This window comes from Caenorhabditis remanei, chromosome X (assembly GCF_010183535.1).
Source record: "Caenorhabditis remanei strain PX506 chromosome X, whole genome shotgun sequence".
Lineage (NCBI taxonomy): Eukaryota > Metazoa > Nematoda > Chromadorea > Rhabditida > Rhabditidae > Caenorhabditis > Caenorhabditis remanei.
Genome location: NC_071333.1, coordinates 7,041,460 through 7,068,171, shown reverse-complemented (window position 1 = coordinate 7,068,171; position 26,712 = coordinate 7,041,460). Strand labels below are relative to the sequence as shown.

The following is a 26,712-nucleotide window of genomic DNA, read 5'->3' as shown; positions in this document are numbered from 1 at the left end:
TTACTTTCCACCGTCCTGTAGGATTGCTTCTCTCAGATGTAAATAAGAGAGTTTGGTTGAATGTTGGAGAAGATCTGATGTGAATGGTTCATCATTCTTCAGCCATGTCACTTTCGGTTCTGGGTCTCCGAATACCTGAAATTTCACTTTTTCATATATAACTCCATCACAAAAAAATTAACAAAAAAGTTTCTGGAGGTATGGGGAATTGAACCCCAGCCCTCTCCCATGCTAAGGGAGCGCTCTACCACTGAGCTATACCCCCGCACGACACTGTCTCCGCATGATGGCAAATACTTGCTAGGCGCCCGCGACAGTATTGAATTGAAAATTCAGGAGAAAAAAACAAAAAATATTTCTGGAGGTATGGGGAATCGAACCCCAGACTTCTCGCATGCAAAGCGAGCGCTCTACCCCTGAGCTATACCCCCGCACAGAGGAGATGGAGTGTGTGGTGGTTATGTGAAGAGAACATGCGGGCAGTTGTCGGAAAACGGCCAGTGTGTAAAGGCGAGAGGAGAAAAAGAACGACTGCGTAAATGTAAGTGTAGTGTTGAATTAGTGGGCAGCAGAACATATCACACACAAAACGTTGAGATATAATTGTTTTCATATCAAAAGCTAGTGAGATTTCTAAATTCTTCTTCTAAATATATTACTAATGTTCATCACAATCTGACCAACATAATTCATCTACTTATTAGTTTGTTTTGTCGTTCCCTCCCTCGTTCATAAAATTTCTTGCTTTAGAAACTCTAACAAACCTCGCAGCGAATTGTTGCCTGACGTCCATAAACTACTTTCATCCTCTCTGAAGCCATAACAGCTTTTGGTGGCTCTGAAATCTCATTAGACATTATTTTAATAATAATTTTCCTCTCTCACCTGATATCTCAACATATGTATCTTGCTCTGCACGTCCTAGCTTATTTTCAGCTCTGCATGTGTATCTTCCCTCTTGGCTTGGTTTGATGTTATCGATGTATAGATTGGATGAATTAACAATCTGTAGCTTGTAACTGTTAGTTTTCTGTAATAAAAGGAAATAAGCAGTTACCCTAACTCCTGGCATTCCGTCGATTGGTAAACCATCAAGTAGCCAAGAAATGTCTGGGTGTGGACTTCCTTGAGCTTGACACTTGAGAGCAAGTGTAGTGTTTGCAACAACTTCTGTGGTGCTGAATGCTTCTCCGGAAATCGATGGTGGATCTGAAAAAATGGAATTTTCAAAGAATAATTCAAACGATATGCTTACAAGTGACTATCACTTCAAATTCAGCCTCGTCGTAACCAGCTTCATTTCTCGCAATGCAACTGTATTGGTCTTGATCAGATAATTGTGCTTGAGCTTGGAACATTTTGAGTTTATCACCCGAGAGCTGAATGAATGTGTTTGACTTTTTGCCGCATTGCAATCAATATTACCTGACGACTATTTTGAGGAATCGGTCCCCTACTATGTTTGTGCCACTCGACGACAACTCCCTTGGTGTCCTGAAAATTTGTTTTATTGAATTCTGTGCATCATATTTTTATTTTTCGGTCAATTCCATAATAATCATCACGATCCCAGAATATTACTATCATGTCTACTGGGTTTCCAAAGAATTTCCAAAGTGACTAACAATCCCTTAGCCTCTCAAAGCTTTCAAAGTGCACTTAAATATTTCATGTGGGCCTACTGCCGGCTCCCGCCATTTCGCAGGGGCTATTTCTCCAACCATTCCTTTTGCTTCAAAAAAGGAAAAAAGGGAGAATAAGAAAAACGACGGTGCCCCATCTTTTTCTAGTCCTATTGTTTAACCCCTTTTTTTGTTTGGCCCGGCTTTCTCCATTTTCGTATTGGTCTCCGTTTTTATATAGAGCTGCTTTTTGAACCCAAAGAAACCGGTGAATGACTAAAACGACGAGATAGAGAGTTTAAGAATTTCAAAAGAAAACTAAAGACGTCGGAAGACAATTGAGATGGTCGAAAGTTGGAAACAATGAAAATCTCGTTGCTTATTCTGTTCATAGAAACACAAATCATAACGGTTCAAAGTACTTTACCTCAACTGGACATTCCAGAGCCAATGGTTCGCCTTCCACAACTTCGACTACTTGATGAGTCTTCGTCATTTTAGGTGGTACTGAAAATAAATAAGTTTATTGTTTAAGGAAAGCGTTGTTAAAATTTACCTTGAACCTCAACAACGATATCCTTTTCCGATCTTCCTGCTTTGTTCTCCGCAATGCATGTATACCGTCCAGCAGCATCGGCCTGTAGCAAAAAATGTTTATTTCACAACCACAGTTATATTTCTTACTGTCGGTGAATCGATGATCAGTTTGTTGTCACTGATTTCCACTTCTTCACTATCATTGAGTCGTTTGCCATCCTGGAAAAAAATAAAATTAATGGGCGTGACCACCTATTGAAACATTGCATGTGTGTTCATTTTGCGGAAAAGATTCCGACATGTTTTTTGTTATCCCACACACACAATCATTCTCCGAGACAGCGGCGATCAGAAAGACGAGGCTTGTCACTTTACAATTTGGAAAAATGTAACACATTTAAACATATGTATTTTTGTGTTCGTTTCTTCTTCCTCCTCATCCCGCCCTCGCCTAGAAATTGTCTGACGGCACTATTTTTGTTGCTCAAACTCTTTCATTCTTCCTGATTATGCTCTTCTGCAGTCTTGTCATTCCAAATTTTCATCAATCCACCGCCCAGTTACACTTCCCCTCTTCTTTTTGGCTTGCATCAGAGCAGTTTCTTTTACAAATAATTGAATTTAAAAACAGAATTCCTACTATTTTGACACCAACAACAAGGAGGGGGGGGGGGGGGCTGGGACACAGAAAAAGAAAACTAAGCGTTTCGTTAGTCGTTTCTTTGGAACCAGGCGTCGAGGTGCGATTTGGAACAGAACTGGATTTGAGAAATTGAATAACTGGTCGGACAAAAGGGGAAACGAGGAGGAGTTGTTAGTTCTAGTATGTCTAGTAGCTACACAATTTTTACTGATCACATTCTTTTTCTATAGTAGTACTGTATGTGACATTAATTCTACAGGTACACTAATCAAATCTAATTATTGGTATCATTATAACACTGTCAAGAGTTGATATATCTATCTAATAATTTTCGTGAACCGTAATCGATCAGAAATCATGTTTATGATAAATAACATATATTGTCATCTGATGTGACAATGAAAAATAGATGTTGAAGCAAAAGAGCGAGAAAGAGCGCGTTTTAACTTTTATGATTCATCAATCTCGCTTCCCTCACGCCTTTCTTGTGCCCTCATTTATTGGAGGCGACGGGTTGGAAGCCCGACCACCGGCCTCTCGACTCATGTATGAAATTTTCCATTTTTCGCTTCTCTTTTTTCTTCTACTGTTCCGGAGATTTTGTTTATTGAAGAAGGAAAGCAAGTTCAAAGTGTTCCCTTCCGATTTTCTCGGTGCCATCTCAATATCCAATCTCAATTCTGGAAACAGAGAAAAAGAAAGAGAAAGAAACACGAAACCAATAACAATACCTTTTTGAATGTATTGTGAATTATATGTGTGTTTCTATTCTCTTCCTATTTTTTCCCCTTTTCTTCGTTTTTGCTGCTTTTTTCCTATTCGATCTGCTCTTTTGCCCATTTTTCTTGTTTAGTCCCTTTTAGCCTCTCTTGAATGAACTTAAAACTAATCGAGTTTCTTGATGCCGCTCTTGTACTCCTACAAGGACATCTTATAGTGATGAAAAGAATGAAATATGCAAAAAAAGAAGGAGGGATGAAAACAAAAGCTAGTGTAGACACGTGTTTTCAGAAACAGAAAGAGATAATCCAAGATTAGGTTAATCTTGGGCACACCAAGGGCAAAAACGAAGACTATGCAACAATTTCATTGTTTCTTGTTCTCACATTCCTTGTTCTGTTTCTTTCACTTCTTCAGTCACCAAGTCTTCAATGATTGTCGGTGGTGATGGAGCTGTTAGATAAGAAAAAGAGCAAGAGTGGGGTGAAAACGAAAAACGATTACCAGTGGGAGAGTTTCTAGATGCTTCCTCGATTCAAAAGGTCAAAACCATTTAGAGACTACGTAGTGCATCGAGTCATTATGTGAGTAGCTTTCACTATAAAAGTTATAGCTAGATCCTTCCACCTAAAGTCGAGTGCACTTGTCTGATCAAACGGGTTCAAAAATTTTGAAGCTATGACACATTTTTGATAATCTTTTGATACAAAACTTCGTCCAAATTTGGCCGAATTTCTGTTCTAAATTTCCAGGATTTTACGTTTTACTAACGCAAACTGTTTTCAATATTTCTGAATTCCTAAATGGGCCCTCGCTAGTCAAAATTCTCTCATTTTTGGTTCATGGCTTTCTAAAAAATAAACCTTGTGAACCATTGATTATTCAAGCTTGTCCTATCCTTAATATTCCCGTGTACTGCAATTTACCAATTCCCTCTCTCTCTCTCTATCGCTTTCTCTATTCCTCTTCCTTTCCACAAATGCGTGAAGGATTGGGGCGTGTCACTTGCGTTTGTCACTCTGAGTCTCGCCCCCTTTCTCGATCTCCCAGCGCTTCTCTGTTGCCGGCGAGAACCCCCCCCCCCCACATCAGCCATCCTCTCCCCCACCACACATACACCCGTGCAGGCAGCGCCTTCTTCAAGCCATCTCCATTTTTTCTTGTCCCCCTTGCTTCCAGTTCATTCCCGCCCCGCGACGACGCCCGTTCAAGATTTTGCTCATGCTTTTGTTGTGCGATATCTGCACTCTTAATCACGTCCTTCTCACTTGATCCATCTAAAATTCTACTAATCAGTCCTGGAGGCTCCAGTATGATGATACGATGGAAGAACCGCGGCGGCAATCTACCTCTCATCTTCCTGCTCATCACACTTGTGGCGGTATGCACTGGCACGGAACACGAACATCGGACCCACATGTGCTCAACAGAAGGAAACATTTGCTCCGAGAACGCCGCTACCGTATGCAGAAATAACACGTAAGTCCATTTCCAAAACGCATAATGTTTCTTTTTATGGCGGTTCAAACGAGCTCATCGCCTAGTCAGGAAAAGTTCAAAAATTGTTGGTGCACTATTACTTAGAGTTTGAGTTAACAAGGTCTCACTAGAAAAAGTGAGAAACCAATGAATACATAAAAGTACATGTACTATGCTATGCGATTGGTTATATGTAGAGTATGTATGTAAAGGACTCCATTCTCACTGGGACAAAAGAGCGAGAAGGAGCAAGAAGGAAAGTGTAAGTCAAATCCAATCTATTCTATTCAAAAGACTGAGAAAAAAAGTCATAAAATCACAACCATGACCACAATTTTTTCCTGCAATCCTTGGTTTCTTCTGATTCCTTTTTTCAAATTCAAAAAGTCACTTGTTGTAAGAATAGTTTACAAAAATGCCATTTTCCAAACAATTTTCAAAACTAAACAAAAAAGGATCGGTGCTTTTCGAACCTTAGAAAACTTGATTTCTGTTCTATTTCTAGAAAAAATGAACTGAAGGACTTTTTTCAATTCTTGCCCAGATTTCCATGGTCAACCGAAAAAAAAAGACAAGAGAGAAGAATCCAGAGGAGATGAGTGATTGAGATAGATACTAACACTTGTCATGTCAAACTTGTCAAGTTGCCCTCAAGTTGTGCTCTATAATCGGCACTGCGATTTTTGAATTTTGCACAGCCAGGACACAGCTATTCAAAGGTTTTCTCAAGAATCCATTGTCCGACGTGCGATTCCATTCTTCTGTCGACGGCGTTGAGCAACACTTTAAAAGAAATAGTGAAGTGCATTTGGCGCTTTCTTTTTTTCTTCGCCTTCCCACAGCTTCCGCCGCAATTAGCTTCAGCAGGGATTTTTCAGAGCAAAAAAGGGTTTTTTGTCTTTTCTGTTCACTCGGCGGTTGATTCTAACCGATAGTGACAATGAAAATAAGCAGATATGTTCCTTGCATTGCATGAAGTGCGTGGACGAGAAGAAAAAAGAAGAAGATACCTTGAATAGAGAAATAAATGGGTAAGCGGTTGTCAGATACTGCCGCTAAGTTTTTCCCCTCTTTACCCCCCGTCTGACACGAGTTAATGTGCTCGGAATTTCACGCATGGATAAAACTCGCATGTCACGAAAGGGGGGTTAGACTTGGAGACCCCACCCAATGAAACATTGATCATCCAAGCAGTTTTCTGAAATGAACGCCCAGACGAGACCTCTGCTCCAGACTACTGCAAAAAACGACTTGAAAAATGAGCGGAACGTGTTCGTGACACTTTCTTTAGCGGTCTCATCGTTTACAATGAATCGTATAGAAAAGAAAAAACCCATCATTTTGGCTTGACTCTTTCCATTCTTTTTTCGCTGTAGCCCCAACCAGTTCCCTATACTCTCCCAAGGGCATATCAAAACGCAGGGCGCTCGGAGAGCCGATCATGAATGATAATTCTTCTTCTTTTAGGCACACACACACATACTTCAATAGGAAGAAGGACCCTTCTACACACTCTCAGTTACTTCCACTAACCTCATATACACGCTCACTTACACTGAGTCACTGAGAAAAAAGAAGGGGGAGTAACCTTAAGGAGAATATCCCCTGGGAACATTTTGCCGTTTTTTCGAAAGCTTGATGGGTCCTGCTAGGAAGGAAGAACAAGAAGACATTGTAAAAGAAATTATGATTTTGCGAATTATTGCTTTGCTAAACTTTCATTCACAACAACATCTGGAAATAGAAAAACAAACATTGCAGTTTTCGAGAGAAGGGTCCGCTACCAACATCTCCTCTTAAAAACGCTTTTTTTGGTATTAAATTACACTGAGACCCTCGTAGCCATTATCATTGGGCAGAAGTTCCATTCCGGTTTTGGTCCAACAGGTGCTATTGATACAACGCGGTATGTTAGTTAGAAATTGAGTGGGCACTTGGTGACACATGACGCCTGGAGATCTAACAAAAGTGGGAGATATATAACTTCAATTAATCTTTGACAACAAGAAAGTGTTGTTGGACAAGATAAGACAAGATTTCTGTGTGTGTGTTCCAGATGCAAAGTTAATGATGGTTGTGAAAGTGGAGGGAAGGATTAATTGAATTCAGCTTTACTTGTTTTCAGTTTTCCACTATCCATTCATTTATATCTATGCCACCGTATCCTTCATCGGTATTCTGACAGAGTGAGTGACTCGACTCAACTTTACATAAGCAGTTGAAAAAACTTCATATCGAATTCAGTATATGCCATAATATTTTCTAGATGAGCTTTTCATCTCTCGGAGCAAAAAATGGGACCCGTCATAGAGAAAAGTGTATTTTTAATTGGCAGTCTCCTCCCATCCATTAATCGTATTTTAAATTCGACCGAATGAATTGCTCTCCTTTTCTTCTCCTTTCTCTGCTTTTATTTTTGCCTTTTCCTCCATTCATCACAAGACAAATGAGGATTGGCAAGCAGAAAAAGAGTGGCTTTGAAAAGAAAAACGAAGAGGAAAGTTATAGTAAAGAAGAAAAAGGGGAGGTCGAAGACCGAAATTGGTTTTTTCGTTTAGTTTGCTCAGTTTTTCGTTCTCAAAACTAACCCAAAAAACATATACCAAAAACACCTGGGTTTGTGTTAGTCACGCTAATACTAATCTATGTAAACACACAAAATATGGCACATAGTATCAGAAACATGCATAAATGAAATCATCATTTCGAAAAGTCAAGTCACACCTATCCGTCTTCTGAAAATATCTAGATAGCCTTCTCCCTCTCGCATCAATCTTCTTAATGAGAAGTTTTCTAATGAAACGAGCCATGGGCGCCTTTCGTAATGGAATTGGAATTGGCTGGCTCCGGGAGAGGTGCCATTCTATTGGAAGAGATGTGCCTCTTGCTATTTCCACATTATAAAAGACGGCCTCGATGACTTATCCTTCTTCTTCTTCTCCTTCTCCATTACACCAAACAGCTTGCATGCGGGAAAACCGGGGACTATGTAAATTTCCTGGTGCACTCAATGGGAAGATGGATCGGGTGAAAGAGAGGGGGTGAAATGAGAAACTAAAAAATGGCTTCTTCCATTTAATAAGATTACTTTTTTTCTTCTAGGTGTGTCTCGGCGTGTTCATTACGAGGGATGCAGGAATGTGAATGTGATGCAGAAGAGGACAATTATTGCTATCTATGCTGTGGAAACTCGGAACATCAGTGCATGGCGGCCCATCATCATAACATACTTCGGTTAGTCAGGTGGCAGTTCTCGTTTCCCACGAGTATCACTGTTGTGGATGTGTGTGTGTGTCTTCAATGACTCTCCAGACTATAGTATTCCAAACACAAAAACTCTTCGTTATTTATGTATAGGAGAGAAAGAGAAAGGCAGTTTGGAAAGAGCATAAAACTCATGTTGCATTACAGACCAAACGGTGAACGATGGGAACGCGAAGCATGTTCCAGATGCCGGATGCATGGCGCAGAACTGGAAGGGCTTCCGTGCGATGATACGGACTCTGCGAGACTTTGCATTGGTAGGTCACAATTTTTGATCATCAATGATCCACAATTTCTCTCAATTTCTCAGGAGGCCGCTGTTCAAATTCCGTTTGTCACACTAAATCGTCGGGTTCCGTTTGTGATCGAAAGTACGTTGTCTTCTTATCACGAGATATATCTTCTCAAAAACAATTTTCTCTTACAGAATGGAAAAGCTATGCGTGGATAACACCTGCGAGAACCCATGTGCAAGATATGCTCCTCATCTTATGGTATGCGATTGTCCTTCGATAGACCAAGATACAGGATTTGCATCGGAAGATAGGTGTCAACTATGTTGCTATGATTTTAACTTGGTGAGCTTTCTAATTTCAAGAATCTCGATTATTGAGAATTTTTCAATTTCCAGAAACCAACTAATCGACGATGTCAAAACGCTTATCGAAAATACAAAATAATGGATATGTTCCAAAAACCAATCTGGCGGGTGGGACTCGAATGTGCGGGTGGAAAAGTGTGCAATAAATACGGTGTCTGCTCATCATCCCATATTTCTTTCCTTCTTCCATTCATTCTTGTCATTCTTGTCTCCCTCATCTCTCTGTGCTAATCTTTCTTCTCCCCAACGTTCTCCTATTCCGATTACCGGTGTGATTATGAAAAATTACGTGGCCTTAAATTCCCTCTTCTCTATCCCTTCTTCCTATTAGCAGTTTATGTCATAGATATCTGTGATAACGAGTTTAAACTGCCAAGTGACTCACTTTCATCCATAGAACTGTTGGTTTAGGTGTTCCAATTGCTGAGCAATCGATTGCCATACGATTTCCAACAATAATCGGGTATTTTTCCTGAAGATCCAGGAAACGTGGAGGTTCTAAAAATCATATTATTGTTGTGTGGTCTTCCAAAATAAATTTGCTTATTTACCGATGACACTAATTTTGAAAGATTTCGATGTTGGTCCAGCATCATTCTCAACAGTACAGATGTACAAACCATCATCCGACAATTGAATGTTGGTCACATTCATCGTTTTGTCGGTTGTTGAATATTTGTAGTCTGTTGGATTCATCTCCAAATCAACGTTGTTAGCTGTCCATTGAACATTTGTTATTGGAGTCGTTGATTTGGCAAGACATTTGAGGAAAACAGAATCTCCAGTTTTAACCACATATGTTTCAAGCTGGGAATCAAAAGTTGGTGGAGCAGTGACTCTAACATAAAAGTCTTTTTTGGCTTCTCCAACCGAATTTTCAGCGGCACAAGTATAAGTTCCAGCATGTGATTCCTTTGAATCAATGATACGGAGAGATTCACCATTGTTCTTAAACTCATGATGCTCGCTAGCGTCGATTGGCTCGTTGTTGAAGAACCATGTAACCTGAAAAAAAAATCGTCACCTATAAAACTAACATTTTATAACAAACCTTTGGATGTGGAGATCCAGAAACAACACAATTGATTTCCAGCACTGCATTTGAAATCATAGTCAATACAGTGTTTGATGAGAGCTCGTCACTGATGGATGGTGGGTCATTCACTGTGAAATCGTACACTTTTCTTGCTTCTCCAGCAGGATTTCTCATAATACAAGTGTATTTTCCAGAGTCTGACTTTTTGGGAGAGAGGAAACTGATCTTTTTTCCAGAAGACGGAATTTGGATAAAACTATCGCCACGCAAAGATTCCTTGTTGATAGTCAATCCATCCTTTTGCCACTCAACTTCCACGTCGGTATGGTTGCTCTGGATTGTTTATGTGTGAGGTTTTGTCTGAGTTTTTTAATACTTACCTCGCAAAGAAGATCAGAAGCAAACCCTTCAATGACATTGATAGTTTCACGAGGGTCTCCCTTGATAACCGGTGGGATGATAACTTCCAGAGTGTTTTCTAAATCGTCAGATCCCACGGAGTTGGTAGCAATACAAGTGTATCTTCCTTGATCTGATCCTTCTGCTGAACTGATTTGGAGTTGTCTGCCGCTATCAAAGTACACATATCTTGAACTTGGTTCGATAGCGATACCGTCTTTGAGCCTGCAATATTTTTCATTACTTTTTTGTTGTTTATTTCTCTGTTTTTGTTTTTCTAGCTTTTCTCATTTGTCTTCTATTTAGAATTCCATTCGTCTTTGTTTCCTCTCTTTTCAATTCGGTTTGTTTGAGGTAATTTGTTTTCGTAGGATTTAGAAATTTTTGGGCGGATTGGAGAATTGAGAAGCAAATAAATTACCAATTCCACCTCGCCCTTTTCTTTTTTCAGAGGAAAAAATCCCATTTTTCTGCTCAGCGGACTCACCATGTAATTGTAGGGGTCGGACTTCCTCTGGCTGGGCAATGGAGAGTAGTATGAGTTCCAGCATTGACAGTGTTACGATGGACAATGTTTGGTTCATCGAACGAGGGAGCCACCAGCATGCTGACTTTGAAGTCTCTCTTATCAGATCCAGCGTCGTTTGTAGCCATACAAGTATACTTGCTGGAGTCGGATTCGCGAAGTTTGAACAAGTAGAGCTTTTGTCCATTAGCACTCGTCTTAACAAATTTGTCTGATTCCAATGGTTTTCCTGCTTTAAGCCACGTTATTTTGGCTTGTGGTTTTGCATATACTGGGCAGGAGATCACTACACGTTCGTTCTGTTTATAGTCATAGTCGGATGGAATTCCATACTTTTCGATTCGTGGAACAGCTGAAAATGTTTGTTTGCAAATACAAATTGATGATCAGGATTCTTACTCATAACATTAACGATAACATCCTGTTCAGCACTACCAGCGACATTGTCAGCTTCACAAGTGTATCTTCCGGCATCATCTTGTAAAATTCTGGTGATTTTGAGTTCATTTCCAATAAGTTCTCCATGTGGGATAATATTTTGGATATTATCTGCATGAATTGTCTCTCCATCCTTGAACCAAGTAATCTCAGGCTCTGGTTTTCCTGTAGCAGGACAAGAAAGAGTGACACTGTTGTTTTCAACAATTGTTCTATTCTTGTCCTTATCCAACATGACAATTTTAGGTGGCACATAGACAGCAAGTTTGAAATCGAAACTATTTTCTCCGGCATCATTCTTCACACGACAACTGTAAGCTCCTTCGTCACTTTCGGTAGAGCTGAAATAAAAAATTAAGTTCAATAACAAATGGAATTTTTTGTTACTTGTGAATAGCAATACGACGATCGTTGGACACATGAGTGATCCTTTCCCCAGTTTCCGCAAAATCGATCGGTATATAGTCATGCAACCAGATGATTTGTCCTTTAAAGTTTTTGTCATCATCAATAGGACATTTCAGCGTTGCTGTATTTCCTTTCACCACTGTGATAGTATTCTTAATACCCTTCTGGATCATTGGACGAGTAATGATATCAACATCAAAACTGATTTCAGCGGTTCCAACATCATTCTTAGCCATGCAGATGTATGATCCTTTGTGAGCTATTTCAGCGTGCACTATCTTGAATTGTTGTCCTTCAGAAAGTACTTGCACAGATTTCAAATCTCCTAACGGTTTTCCATCCTTAGTCCAAGTGACGACTGGATTCGGTTTTCCGGTAACTTCACAGGGAAGAACAAGTGAGTTGTTCTCAATAACTGTATATTCACCGCCTTCGTTCACAATAGTTGGTGGGACTTGAACGGCAAGATTGAAATTCTTTGTAGCAACTCCAGCGTCGTTGGTCACTGTACAAGCGTATGCTCCATGGTCTTCGACTTTAGCGGAAACGATATGAAGGAATCTTCCACCAGCCAACAACTGAATGCCCTCAGTTTCTGCCAAGAATGGTTTACCGTGTACAGTCCAGGTAATCACAATTCCGATCGCATCATCAGTATCACATTCCAAAGTGACAGATCTTGTCAGGTTGACAGTGGCATCTTCAGTATTCTGTCCAGACTCGAATCTCGGTTTGGTTTTGACATGAACATTAACTGTCTTTACAGCTTGGCCGATTTCGTTTGTAGCGTAGCACTTGTAAACTCCACTGTGATCTTTGGTTACTCCGGAAATCACGATTGAATGATTGCTGTTCACTTGAACTGCTGTTTCGGGAAGTTCCTTTTGGTTGAAGTCCCATCTTGCAGAAGGTTGTGGATTTCCTTCAGCTTCACAATTGATCAGAATATCGTCACCTTCATTTGGTTCCAAAGTTTGAAGCACGTTTCTGATCTTTGGAAGAACTTGGACAACAACATCGAATTCTTTGGAGACTTGACCAGCGGTGTTATTTGCAACACATGTGTACACATCTTCGTGGTAACGGGCAGCGTTGAGAATTGACAGACGAGTGTTTTCAAGGGTGAAGATAGCATCTTTTTCCTGAAACATAAAAATGGGTATTTTATTACTGTTATATATTGTTACCGTCAACTTTTCTCCTCGTTTCATCCAAGTGATTTCAAAATCTCCAAGAGACACTGGACAATCCAAAATGATGGTTTCGGTTTCACGGAACTAAATTTTAAATATATGAAATTGTTGAATACACAATTCACTTACTGTAGTGCTAACTTTCCGATCATCTTTGAATGTCGGCGCAGGAATATTCTGAATGAAGAAATCGCGAGAAGTGGTGCCTGCTTTGTTTTGTGCCAAGCATGTTATCTGAGCAGCCTTGCCAGTAAGCTTCTCGACTCTCAAATGAGATTCATCGCTGTAAAACAAATTATAAGAGAGTTAGTCTCGGTTGAGTAAAATCTCATTAAAAGATAGTATCTGTTCTAGGAAAACTCACAATTGCCAGTTTTTGTCCACTTCTTTTCCATCCATTTTCCATGTGATTTCTGGTTTCGGATTTCCTGTAGCTTCGCAACCAAGAATAATCGGGTTATCACCAATAAGTTTTAGGTTTCCATCATATTCAGATTCAACAAACACAGGTGGTTCCAAGACATCCAATGTTATGGTTTTCTCAGCTTTTCCAGCAGAATTCGTGACTGAAAAATACATGGAGTGAGGTTATTTAAGTGGAAGATGTTGTACGGGATTACCTCTGCAAGTGTACTCGGCACGATTTTCCGGTCTGGCGTTAGTAATGTAAAGACGATGTCCATCGGTCGGAACTCGGACATTTTCTGGGCGTTCATCTTCAACATTGTTCTGAAAGTTAGAATTTTTATTAAGAAACATCTTCAGACACGACAACGTACAATAGACCAGACAAAAGTAGTTTTGTCATCAGATTCCGTCAACAAGTCACAAGAAAGAGAGATATCCTTATCAAGTGAAACTTCCAATGATTCATCTTCTCCGACAATTGGTACAGCTAAAAAGGTTATTGCTCTACTGTTGCTAACTTGTGTACAACGCCTCAAAATATCAAAAGCAGTATGCAATAATTTTGTTTTTCCGATCCGTTCAGATTGCAATGAAAGATAGAAGAAGCATGTGTGAACCAGTGCATGTTTATTAAAAGCAAATATGGGTGCGGGAAAACAAGCTAACACAATAAATAGGGCGATGAAGAAACAAAGTGAACTAAGCAGGGGATGACATGTTATTAAAATAAAATTACCCTGTTCAAAAGCCTATTACAACTGAAATTCTCTACCAGAAAAAATAATTACCGGAACAAAAAAAGAGGGATAGCAATACATAGGAAGACAGACACTACGGAACACACCTCATGCAGACATCGGTATAGAAACATGCAAAGATCATACTAACAGGAAAAAATAATATGCATTCAGGTTTTTTTTCTATTGGGAATAGAAAAACTTATATTATTAGTTTAGGCGATTAGTCTCATAAATTGTTCATGAGGTTTATGAAATTGCTCATAGCGTTTGAAAAGGGATATCGAATGGTTATTAGTAAATGTCAGTAGTAACGCATTCCGGAAATAAAGGAAAAATACAGTAGCGAGCATAAGTGAGCACCCCTTCGTACTTTCATGTGTAACTCAGCTGAATCATGTCCGTTTTGCCTAAACTTTTTTTTGAAAGAAAGCCAAAATATTCAGCAATCAGGTAATGTGTTTTTTGAAAAACTTCCGTCACTGATTTTTTCGATAATCGATTTTTCCTGATATTGATTTGAAAATCCGAAAAAAAACTTTTTATTTTTCTCTTGAAGTTATTGAGTTTTTTGTTTCAAAATGTTGGAAAATGCTCAGATAAACAAAAAATTATGTTAAATCGGCTACTTAACTCATGAGCATCGTGTGAGAGCTTCAGAAGTCAAAAGTGGTGCCCTCGGAAAAACCTTCATAATTCATCGAAAAATGCTCCAAATTAGCCAAAACATCTACGAAAAGACGTGTCTTGTGTTTTTCTACAAATCAACATCAAAAAATAACAATTTCAGGAAAAATAATTTTTCTAATTTTTTCACTCAAAAAATATTTTATCCCCATTTTTTCTCAATTTCTGGTACTTTCTGGCTACAACACGAACAAGGAATACATAAATGTGTTTCATTACGTGTGATTAAGCAGGTTTTGTGCTTTTTTTGAAAGTTATGTTAGTTTTTTCATCCAGAAAGTACCAGAAATTGAGAAAAAATGGGGATAAAATATTTTTTGAGTGAAAAAATTAGAAAAATTATTTTTCCTGAAATTGTTATTTTTTGATGTTGATTTGTAGAAAAACACAAGACACGTCTTTTCGTAGATGTTTCGGCTAATTTGGAGCATTTTTCGATGAATTATGAAGGTTTTTCCGAGGGCACCACTTTTGACTTCTGGAGCTCTCACACGATGCTCATGAGTTAAGTAGCCGATTTAACATAATTTTTTGTTTATCTGAGCATTTTCCAACATTTTGAAACAAAAAACTCAATAACTTCAAGAGAAAAATAAAAAGTTTTTTTTCGGATTTTCAAATCAATATCAGGAAAAATCGATTATCGAAAAAATCAGTGACGGAAGTTTTTCAAAAAACACATTACCTGATTGCTGAATATTTTGGCTTTCTTTCAAAAAAAAGTTTAGGCAAAACGGACATGATTCAGCTGAGTTACACATGAAAGTACGAAGGGGTGCTCACTTATGCTCGCTACTGTACAATTCACTGTGCGAAAATCGCGATTTGACGTGGCGTCCAAACTTTCTTTTTTCTGTACTCTAGCACTTTTTCAGGCAGTTTAGCTGGCAGCAGTGGTGGAGCTGTAACAACATCCTCGAGCGTTAGATTGATGGAATATGGGGAGAAGCGGCTGGGCACTCTATCGTTTAGTTTAGGTGGTGGTAATGAGAGAAACTTAAGTTTGTCAACATTTGTCAACACTGGATCATCAAAAGAAAGATTAATTTCGTGTGGTAAGAAACTGGAAAATCTGGGTGGTTTGAGCCCAGAGTTAGATCTGAACGGATAAGATAAACGTTTAGGAGAAGCGTTGTACACAGAGCTGCGAAACAGAAAATTTTCAAAAGAAATACCCAAAACTGATAGCTCCACATCGACGTCCAAAGTGCTTCCTTTGCTCTGTGCAACACAATGGTAGTTGCCTTCATGTTTCACACTAACACCATCGAAATACAGCTGAAATTGCAGAAAAGGAGTTAGTAAATAAAAAACATGCGAGCTCACCGTTAGTCCATCATCCGACAATCTTGCTCCTTTGTACTCTTTTCCTGGCTTTACGATGGTTCCGTCAATAACCCAGTCAATCTTCGGAGTTGGGTATCCAGAGACTGGACAACCGAGAGTAACTGCCTCTCCTTCTTTGGCGAACACCTTCTTCTTGTATTTCGACTCGTCAATATTGAGTGGAACTGAAATACGCGAGAAAATTAATTAGTGAGGGGGCCGAAAACAACACAATTTTCTCACCAATAACTTCTACTTGGAACGACTTGCTTCCCTCACCGGCAGCGTTTCGAGCAACACATTTGTAGACTCCTGAGTCGGCGATCTTCGCCTGAAATAAGTTATTTAGTACGACTAAACCATAATCAGCCAGCAAAATCCAAACAAATGCTACACTCACTTTATACACATGAAGTTTACGTTTGTCATCCGAAACTTTTAATGAAGTGTTGTCGTTGCTGAGTGGTTTATCGTTCAGGTACCACGTAATCTGAAATTAAAATTTGAAATGCGGAATGTTGAGAATAGACATTCGCCTATGAAAATTTGACAAAACTAGATTTCCTTGCGCACATGGTGGACGGAAATTGAAGCAAATGTTAGAAAATTCAGATGCCCTTATTAGGTATTCTTTCAAAATGCTGCCCATTTCTTCGTATTCATCACATTTGTTTGAAATATATTCATGAACTAATTATCTAGAAAACGCAATTGTGCATAAACTCAGTTCTTCATGATCACTTTTTTCGAAAAAAGCTTATATGCTGTCTGACTGCAACTAACCTGTGGCAGTGGGTTGCTGAACACTGGACAATACAACGAGAATGGATGAGATTCCTTGACAGATTCCTGTGTAACCACATTTTGATCCTTGATATCCGGAGATGCAATGACAGTGACTTGAAGATTAGCTTCAGCTACTCCAGCAGGATTTGAGGCCTTGCAGGTGTAGATAGTTGCGTCCTCAACAGTTGCACTTTGGATAACAAGTGTTCCATCTGGTTCAACAGTATATCCTTTCGTTCCACTTCCAATTGCAATTCCTCTTCTGAACCAAGTGACTGTTGCTGCTGGTGACGCCTCCACATAACACTTCAGTTCGACACGGTCTCCCACGACAGCAGTGTTGTTGGTTTGAGTGCTAGGTGAAATGACTGGAGGTTCCTGGACATCTACATTAGTAGTCATCTCGCTTTTTCCAGCTTGGTTAGTGACTACGCAATTGTAATTTCCAATATCTTCTCTGGTGGCTTCAGAAATTCTCAAAGTTCCATGATTATCCACTGAAATTTTCTTTCCGTCTATGTTCAAATCGATGCCATCCTTATTCCAAGTTCTGATCACTTCTGGAACTCCAGTTGCTCTGCATGGAATCTCAATTGTAAATCCTTTGACAACATCAACAAATCCTGGAACTTCCGAGATAATCTTTGGTTTCTCATGAACCGAAAGAGTGTATGATAGTGAATCTTCTCCAGCAAGATTGGAAACTTGGCAAGAGAATACTCCGGTGTTTTCCAGTTTAACATTGTGAAGGACCAATGCTCCATCTTCACGGACTGTGTGCTAAAATACGAAATATTAGTTTTATAAAGTAATGTTCGACAAGAAAAGAACATACTGGAATCAACAAGGCATCAATCTTCTCTCCTTCATATGTCCAAAGTCTGACAGGTGGCGGAAGTGCTTGGGCTGGACATTCTAATACGACTGTCTCATTTTGGAGAGCCGTCTTTTCTGAATTCTGAAAAAAATTTGATGTACAGTTCCGTTCTGAGAGTGTATGTTACCTCTGCACTTATAGTTGGTGTGGTGTGAATGGTAAGTGTGACTGTGCGAGTATCATTTCCAGCTGCATTTTCAGCATGACAAGAGAATGTTCCTCGATGTTCTTCAAGAACTCTTTCAATAGTCAGTGATCCATCTTCATTGACATATCCGTCAGTAAATGGTTTGTCATCTAAAAGCCATGTGATCTTTGGTTTTGGATCTCCATACACATCACACGGAATGATGATTTGATCGTCGACAACCATGTTGAATGAACTTTGTCCCGGTGAGATGACTGGTGTGCTCATGATTCGGATAGTTGTCTTCTGCTCGTTTTCTCCAGCGCTGTTGGTTGCTTGGCACGTGTACACTCCCGAGTACGACTTATCCGCTTTTCGAACGATCAGAGTGTTGTCAGGCTGAAAACAATCAATATTAGGAACATGAGAAGTATATACATTTGTGTGTACCATCACGGAGAAATCTTTGTTGTTTGGTGTAATTGGTCTTCCATCCAAGTACCAAGTAATGGTCGGTGGTGGTGTACCGGAAGCGGCACATGGGATTGCAAAACTGTCTCCATCAAGCACATCATGAGTGGTATTGACAGTTGCCACATGTTTGTCGTCCAATCCCGGGATAGTCGGCTTCTTCACGTTTCCTTGGTCCAAGTTGAACACGAACTCTGGCTTTCCTGTACGGAAGAACAACACATCATGCAATAAAGACAAAATGAGAAAAAAAGAGTTGGGGGAGTAGGTCAAAAATGTTGGGCAGAAAGAATAGGAGTAGAAGAACTCACTCATCATAGTGTTTCATCTTTCACCCATGCATCATGCGGTTTTCACTTACTTATTAATTGAACGTTGATGTTCAGGGTACTATTTCCTGCTGGTGAGACGGCGATGCAAGTATATTTTCCTTCATCTTTCGGGTTTCCACCACGCAAACGGAGCAACGAGCCACCACCCTCAACCTGCAAGAACGAATAAAAAAATGTTCATGATTGGTACTAACTTACAATTACGGAAGATCCTTCTTGAATTGGTTGGTTATCCTTCAACCATACAATTGACGGTTTTGGTGTTCCCAACACAACGACACAAGAAAGAGTCAAATCTTGTCCTTCAATCAACTGCTCTTCTGGTGGAACATGTCCTAAAACTGGTGATACCAATCCGGTGACCATCAAAGTAGTAGTTTGAGATTGTTGTCCGTAGGTGTTCTTTGCCACACAAGTGAATTGTCCTTGATCTTCAATTTGAGCTTCAGCAATATGAAGATTTCCATCAGCTAGTTGGGTGTATCTTGAATTGCTCTCTGGTCCGATGGTGATTCCAGATCGCTGCCATTCGATTTCCGGCGGTGGGATTCCAACAGCAAGACATTGTAGGGTTACTGGTCTTTCGATGTTGACTCGGACGGTATGTGGGGATTCAATGATAGTTGGGACTCTTCCAACAGACAAGTTAGCAACTTGCACATCTTTTCCGGCAATGTTCTCTCCGACACATGAATATGCACCAGCATCTTCATCCTTGGCTCCCAAAATGTGCAATTGTCCGTCGTTCACTCGGATAAAGTCATCAGTCTTAATGAGATCTCTTCCATTCTTGAACCATCTGATTTTTGGTGTTGGTTTTCCACTAAGAGTCTTGCATTCAAACGAAACTCGATCTCCGCGTCCAACCATCATTTTGTTTTGAATGATTTCAACTTTTGGTGTTGTTGCGAGAATCAAATCGGCGGTATCCCAGGCTTGTCCAGCAGGACTCATCGCACGACATTCATATGATCCTTGATCTTGTGGTACAGCTTCTCGGATGTATAGGAAGTCTGAAAATCAAATGTTTCCGTTTTTCTTCGAAATATATTAAAATTCACTTGTCAACGAGTCGGCCTCGGTTCTGTGGTCAGTAGTGACTCGGTAATCTCTAAAGTACCAATATATTTCTGGTTTTGGGTCTCCGAATCCTTCACAAGTGATGTTAACATTGTCTCCAATCACGTAATACGTTTCTTTCTGATGGATTTTGACTGATGGCGGCTCCATGATCTTCAATATTTTCTTTAACTGAATACTCTGAAAAAATAACTCACTTCTAACATTATTTTTTGTGTGCTCATTCCTCCCGCATTTCTAGCCAAACACTCGTAAATTCCAGAATCCGAACGTGTCACATGATGGATTTTCAGTGTTCCATTTGCCAATTTTTCCGTGTTTGGCCCATTGAAAACAGTAGAGCCAAATCTGGTCCATCTAATTTCTACTTCTCCAGCTGAACGGGTTGGACAATGCAAGAATGCTGTATTTCCGAGTGGAACGGTTTCATTACGAGCTCCGACGATTTGTGGAGGGGATTCACGGACTTCTACACGTGTTTTGACGGTGTAATTTCCATTGTCAGAAGTGACACGACATTGATATTCTCCGGCATCTTTTAAAGAAAGTTCAGGAATAGTCCAGACAGAGGTATCGGTGTTGCTGAAAATGAAAAAAGTTATTCCCGCCGTATAAAAAAGAATAGAGAAGTGAAAAGTGGTGCAAACACCGTCACGACAGATTGCGACCGGCAAAGGGGGATTTGCACATTTCTCAGCCGGCTACGCTCTCATACTTTAGTTTTGGGTGTGTATTTAGATATCTTCTCGATTTTCATTTTCTAAAATCTGGAAAAATGACGTAATTGTAACTCACTGATAGAAAAGTGGTCCTCCGAGAATTTCCTCTTCTCCTTTAACCCAATGAATAGTGTAAGGTGATGCACTTTCAACAGTACACGACAAATTTAGATCTTTTCCAACGAATTCCTGATGGATTGGAGCTAGGAAAGCGCGAGGCCCTCCGACAATCACACTTCCGATAGCCGTTGGTGCAATACGGAGGAATTCGAAGTTGTCCTCGTCGTATCCCTTGACTCTCACGAAGAACAATCCTTTTGGTGGAATGAATGGTCCGGCAAAATACATGTGAGGATTGGAGCGATGAGGAGATGCAACTGCTTTGTACAGACTGTGACCATGATAATCAACAAGATCGATTTCCCCAACAGTTCCTGGTGGCAGAAGTCCGGTCATGTTCACCAACAAGTACGAATTTTGATTCAAGATTGGTCTAGGACGAGCCTGAAAATTACAAATAAGTTGATAATCTTAACTTATCAGAGAGTGTTACTAACCAACTCAATGCGATCTAGTGGGCGAGAAGCGAATCCATATTTAAAGTCTACAGCACCATGTCCAAACACACGAATTGTATGCTTCAGTCTTGAATTGGTAGTCACTGTCCATACTCCTGGAGTTGGTTCTTTCAGACGAATCAGCTTGACGTTCTTCAAATCAATCGTTCCCCCTTCTTTGCTGTACATCCGTTTGTCCAGTGTTCTACCTTCCGGGTCTTTCAACACAATATCTAAGTTGTCCGAGTCATCTTTATCTCCAGAAAGTGAAATAGTGAGTTCTGAGAGATGTTTGTCGACTGGGATCGTTCTCACTGTTACTCCTCCACGTTCACGTGCTTCATACATCATGTGAACTTTCTTCTGTTTCACAGCATGCCTCACGTATTCCAAAACTGTGCTGACGTCACTTTTCTCCAAATGGAAAACTTGTCCAAAAGAAGCGGCGGCAATTCGTTCATAGGTACGGAATCCTGGATGAGTTCGGTTACCACAATCTCCCGTCATCACGAATACCACAGAAGATTGCTTTTCTTGAATGATATTAAGAACTTCATCTTCCAAGTGATAATCCTTTGAGCGAGCATCAGTGAAAACGTAGATAAAAGATGATGGCAACGATATTTCCAGAGCTTTCAGAATTCCTGGAAAATAATTTATAGTTTTGTTTTTTGATGCTTGTTTTTCCCCATTTTCTATTTCAAAACGGGAAGATGTGTTGCGCAACTAATATTCGAAACGCAGTTGTAAAATGGGCAAATATTATTGCGGTAGACGGATTTACAACCATGTTCTTTTGATGTCCCACTTTTCCTTCTCAAAATTTTATTCTTTTCCTTCGTCTTCTCTTGAAACCTCTTCTCAAGTTTCGAAAAAGTTACACCACATTTCTACAAAGTTCGCAACTCGAAATTCAGTCTAATTTCTCTCTTGGAGACGATCAGTTACATCTGTGAATGTTCATGGTGTCATATTTCAATGAGGAAGAGGAGGAATGCGATTCGTTTCCGATTCGTCAGTAATAACTACAATATGTGAATAAGAAGATATGTGAAAATAAGAGAATTCGAGAAACTGGGAGTCAGAAAGTTCGCAAGTTCAAGATTTGTCTTACCATCTGGTTTGAATTGAAATAGTGGGGATGGTTGAAGAGAATAAAAATGTGAATAAATTCAACAAGTATTCAGAAAAATAAAGTAATCTAATTGAAACCAGGTGGATAGTTGTGATAAAAAGGAATTCGGCAGATTAGAATATGATTGGAATAGCGAAAATAAATATAATTCATTCAGGGAAGGTAAAAATGGTATTCAGTTATTGCTTGAGGATAGTAGGCGTACCATAGTATAACCAGAGAGAAAACTTTGGAAACATCAAAAAAATGAGATGAGCACCTACGAAAAGAACAAAAAGTGAATGCATGGCTACTATGAAATCGGCCCCTCACAGACACACACTTACTCCCTCCCATTCAAATGTGTACTAGTAATTTCAACTTCTTTTTTTCCGAATCCTTATGACTATGACAAATCACGGCCCTCTCACCAAGAAAATATGCTCTTACAAAGCCTAGCAATTAACACTTCCATTCACTCTCTTCCAATCCCGCTGACTCAACACCCCTTTTTCTAAGACCGTTTTCGGTAGTGGCCAGGTGTCGTGGCCCATTGCTTCAGACCGCTTACCGCGCTTTCTATTGGAAAAGGGCAATTGCGCGAAACCGTCGCGTTTTCACACACAATTCAGTAGAAAGTTTGTCAAAACTTTTGGCAACATTTTCGAAAAGATAGGATCTTCTGAAGAAAAAACACCAAGTAAAAAGTTTCTTCACGTACCTGTCAACGTCTTCTCAGGACAGTCACCACCTCCGTGAACGTATACTTTGCTGAGTTGTCGCATAAAGTATGTCGAGTCGGTGGTATTGATGATTTCTCCCAAGTCTGCAATAAAACATTTCAATTAATCTCCAATTACTCTTCCCGAGGTGTTCCAAATGACGAAACATCATCAGGGTCAAACTCCAATTGCTGTCCCCCTGTTTTGTTGTAATATGGTTAGGTAGAGGACCTAGAGAGAATATCACGGGTGTCACTTTTTTCGCCGTTTTTTTTATTTGGCAGTGTGTGTCTCGACTGATAAACTGATGCACAGTTGTTGTGGCCCCGCAATATTTCAAGCGGTGAAATTGATGAGTTCTCCTGTTCCGAGAAAAAAGAACAATTGGTTTCGAATGTTTCTTCATTCCGCTTTTGAGCTCAAGTTTTGGCTTCTGGTCGACTGGCATCTTCCCACTTTAATTCCAATCAAACTTCAATGTTTGTGTATAGATTATTGCGATAACGTGATTAGATGAGGGACCACATTGCAAAATGATAGTAGGAGGAGTGCAAGATTAATTGCAATCGGATCACATGAATCACACTAGTGTAAAATTTTCATTTTTTTTTCCCCTCCTGCTATCTCCCCCTCTACTATGCCAGGTGGACCACAATATAAAAACATAACATGAAACTTACATGGATCGTGGAATGGAACCATAATGTAGTTGTAAATCAGTTTCTCTCTTTGGGCCATCACGGTTTTGAAGATTTTGGCAGCTCCTTCTCTGACCTGTACCAAGTCGTCAAACATGGATCCAGTGATGTCAAAGACGAAGGCGAGTGAAGATTTTCCAGTTGGGTCATTCTTGTCTTGTACGTTAGCTCCAATTAGATGAGCAGACATCAGAAGAAGAGTCATGACCCATAAGAGCCATATCGGACTCCTCCTCATTTTGAATATTTTTTGATGCTTTGTGGCTTGTTCGAAGACTGCTGTGATGTCTGAAAATAAAACAATGAATATTAATCAAGAGGTCATAAAAAAATTAAATAAAATTCAAAAGAGAAAAGGAGAGAAAGTGATTGGTTTCGAATGTTTGATTGCGAACTGAAGTATCCGAATGAATGTGTCTAACAGGGGGCGGGGTGTCGAGAGGGGGTTGTGTTTTGTATGCAGTGGTGATGGAAGAGGTGTGGCCTATCGGAGGCGCCCGCGGTCCAGCCTGTCTGTGGAGCAACTGGAGAATCGGATGGATAAGAGCGAAAAAATTGAAACGACAGCAAGCATTTGATAATAAGAGAGACTTGGGCTGATAACATTGAAGAGAGTCTCGACAACGTTGCATTGCGAGAAAACCGAACTCATTAATTACCATTCGCCTTTCTTCACACATTCTATCTCTCAACATAAATTCTCTTTTTTCTTCCTGAGTCGCGGCGGGCCCAATGGTCCCACAAACGATACCTCGCCACCGACTCCAACCTGGATGATTCATGACCCACGTCTTCGTAAGACATCTTGCGAAAAAAAATTATTTGATGATGGGAGGAAAAGATTTGTGAGAGAATTGGGGAATGTGACTTACTATCCCAATGGGATAAGAATGATGAATGAAGTTTTAATAATTGGAGGTTACTGGAGGGAAAAAAGAAGAACGAACCTCTTTCTCTGTATCCGTTGGAAGAAACCAAGAAAGGTTAAAGTCCAACACAGCTGTGATACATCTGGCAATTTCTATTATAGGGAAAGTTCAGCTATAAATGAGAAAGCGAGTGAAATCGAGAGAAATTTTATTTTTAATCTTTTTATCGAGCTAGATGTATATTAATATAGTCGAAGTGACCCCAAAAGAAAATTTATGAGCTTTGAAATGAAATTTTATCTTTTCAATGATGATGTTATACATATAGACAAAATAAGATCCTTTAAAAAGAGTGCACAGTAACTGAATTACGGTATTAACTTAAATTATTTTGTCGACTGCTCCTGGATAAAAACAGAAACATTTGAGTCAAGAAGAATCAAAAAACAAAACAAAGAGCAGTCGAAAATAAGTCGGATACTGGTCAGTGTCTAAGATAACATTACCTAGGAAGATAGGGTGAAAAGTTAGAGGAAAGTGGAGGAGGAAACTTGAGATGAATCGGCCAGAAGACGAAGAGAAGCAACATCGACGACCGTTTTGTCGTTGGGATTGAAAAGCGACACGAGCATTTACGACCACTTACCGCCAATCATTAGATTTGTCGATTAGCCGCAGGATTTTCCGGAATTTGTGAAGTTCGAAAAAGTACTGATGGGCGAAGATCAAGAAGGCATGGAAAATTCAAATTAAGGAACAAAATTTGCAAAATTCCCACGAAGTATTGAAAATGACTCTGAAATCATGAACACATCTCAAAAGAATATTCGGATAAAATCATAATTTTTTTCCTCACTCTTCTGAGTTTTAATTGCGCTTGTTACTCTTGTGTTATTACTCTTTCAATTTGGACCCACCAATTAATTTATTGCAGACCCAGTCACAAGTCATTTTAACCTTTTTCTAGCTTTCCCCCCGTCGCCTCACAAATCTTTTCCTGAATTGCTCCAATAGATCTTATCAACGACGTGTTTTGTCTTTTTTTCTTTTTTTACGAACGAGATTTGTCCTCCACCTAGTGCTTGGCGGTGCCCCAAGTTTCCGACTAAAAGAGCAGCTGTCAAATGTTTTTCGAGCTAAATCCAATTCAGCCGTCCAATTTCCAATCGAACATTCTCTTTCAATTGACGCATCAATTACATCAAAGAGCTCGTCGTGCAAAATCCAGGCGATATGATAAATATGATTTGATTTCAAGTCTACGTATGACGAGTAGTGAAAAAAACAAAACGTTCGAAAAAAAAAATTTTTTGCCATGGACTGGTTTGAAAATGGAAGACAAATAAATGACTTGAATGGTTCTATAATTTCTAGTTTTATTGATTGAGTACATATGCCACAATTTCCCTGAAAATAGTTTTGTATACTGTCTACAAAAACATACCGGATTACATGAATGATTTTTAACACAGATCAAATGGAACAACCAAATTATACATACACATTTTGTTAGTTTTTAAATGTTTTTGATAGCAGAGTAAGACTTGCTGTGGACAATTTAAGTTTTAGTTCCGCATTAGGGGGAACAACTCTCCATTTGTATTAAAATTGAAATACAACAACATTGATTCTTTATTTGTATGCAAACAATCATTATCACTCTGCTTGAAGCTCTTTCTCAGCAAGGAGACAACAAACCCGAGACAGTGTTTTACTCGCATTTTTTTCAATTCTAAAACTGATTTAATAGTATCATCCATGTTTCTAACGTCGGACAACCTCGCTTAGTTTACATCAGTGTCTGGTGGTCTTTCTTGCACTTTTGAGATCAACGTTTCTGAGTTTAAATGATAGTTTTTTTTCGAAGACAACTGTGTGCACTGAATTCCTTGCTTTTTGATTAATGACTGAGACGGTTTTTTGTTAGACACAATTTTTATCAAACATTGAGAAGATATACGAAACATAAATTGTATCATCAAGATTCTATCTGGTTTCTTGTCTTTCACAATGTTATCGTCTCTTAAGATTTTTACTGTGAATGAGCTATTTACTTCAATATGATATCATGAATTGAGCTAAAATGAACTCACCGAGGTTTAATGAGAGGTTTTGTTCTGACCTCAATCATTTTATGATCTTACTGCAAGCAGATCGAACATAATGTAGGTGCACTTTCGAAAGATATGAAGACCTCCACATGTATTATAGGAAAACGTGAGTCACACGAAGCAAGTTTCACTAATCCTCAGGGAACCTTGTTGCACTGTATACCTAACACAGGCATACCTGACCGGGGACACATTGTCCCTCAATCTACATTTCCTGCTCATGAG

General features: G+C 39.5%; 2 protein-coding genes across 2 annotated transcripts; one reads left to right on the top strand and one right to left on the bottom strand.

Annotated features, from left to right (window-relative positions):
- Positions 1-4,834: 4,834 nt before the first annotated feature.
- GCK72_023348 (uncharacterized protein) lies at positions 4,835-8,781 on the top strand (the record flags this gene model as incomplete). The annotated part of the gene is made up of 6 exons (XM_053735357.1): positions 4,835-5,001; positions 5,214-5,263; positions 8,104-8,235; positions 8,413-8,522; positions 8,576-8,636; positions 8,693-8,781. 6 exons carry the CDS (start codon positions 4,835-4,837, stop codon positions 8,779-8,781), a joined length of 609 nt encoding a protein of 202 aa, XP_053578923.1.
- Positions 8,782-9,230: 449 nt separating this feature from the next.
- GCK72_023347 (uncharacterized protein) lies at positions 9,231-23,745 on the bottom strand (the record flags this gene model as incomplete). Its single annotated transcript, XM_053735356.1, has 28 exons — positions 9,231-9,364; positions 9,418-9,871; positions 9,918-10,235; positions 10,283-10,526; positions 10,789-11,179; positions 11,227-11,606; positions 11,653-12,815; positions 12,861-12,950; positions 12,996-13,149; positions 13,231-13,432; positions 13,487-13,595; positions 13,646-13,761; positions 15,874-15,976; positions 16,025-16,209; positions 16,268-16,355; positions 16,425-16,514; positions 16,808-17,590; positions 17,646-17,768; positions 17,815-18,213; positions 18,265-18,488; positions 18,647-18,770; positions 18,816-19,630; positions 19,679-19,850; positions 19,895-20,279; positions 20,493-20,920; positions 20,974-21,617; positions 22,809-22,913; positions 23,490-23,745. 28 exons carry the CDS (start codon positions 23,743-23,745, stop codon positions 9,231-9,233), a joined length of 8,679 nt encoding a protein of 2,892 aa, XP_053578922.1.
- Between the last annotated feature and the right edge of the window lie 2,967 nt (positions 23,746-26,712).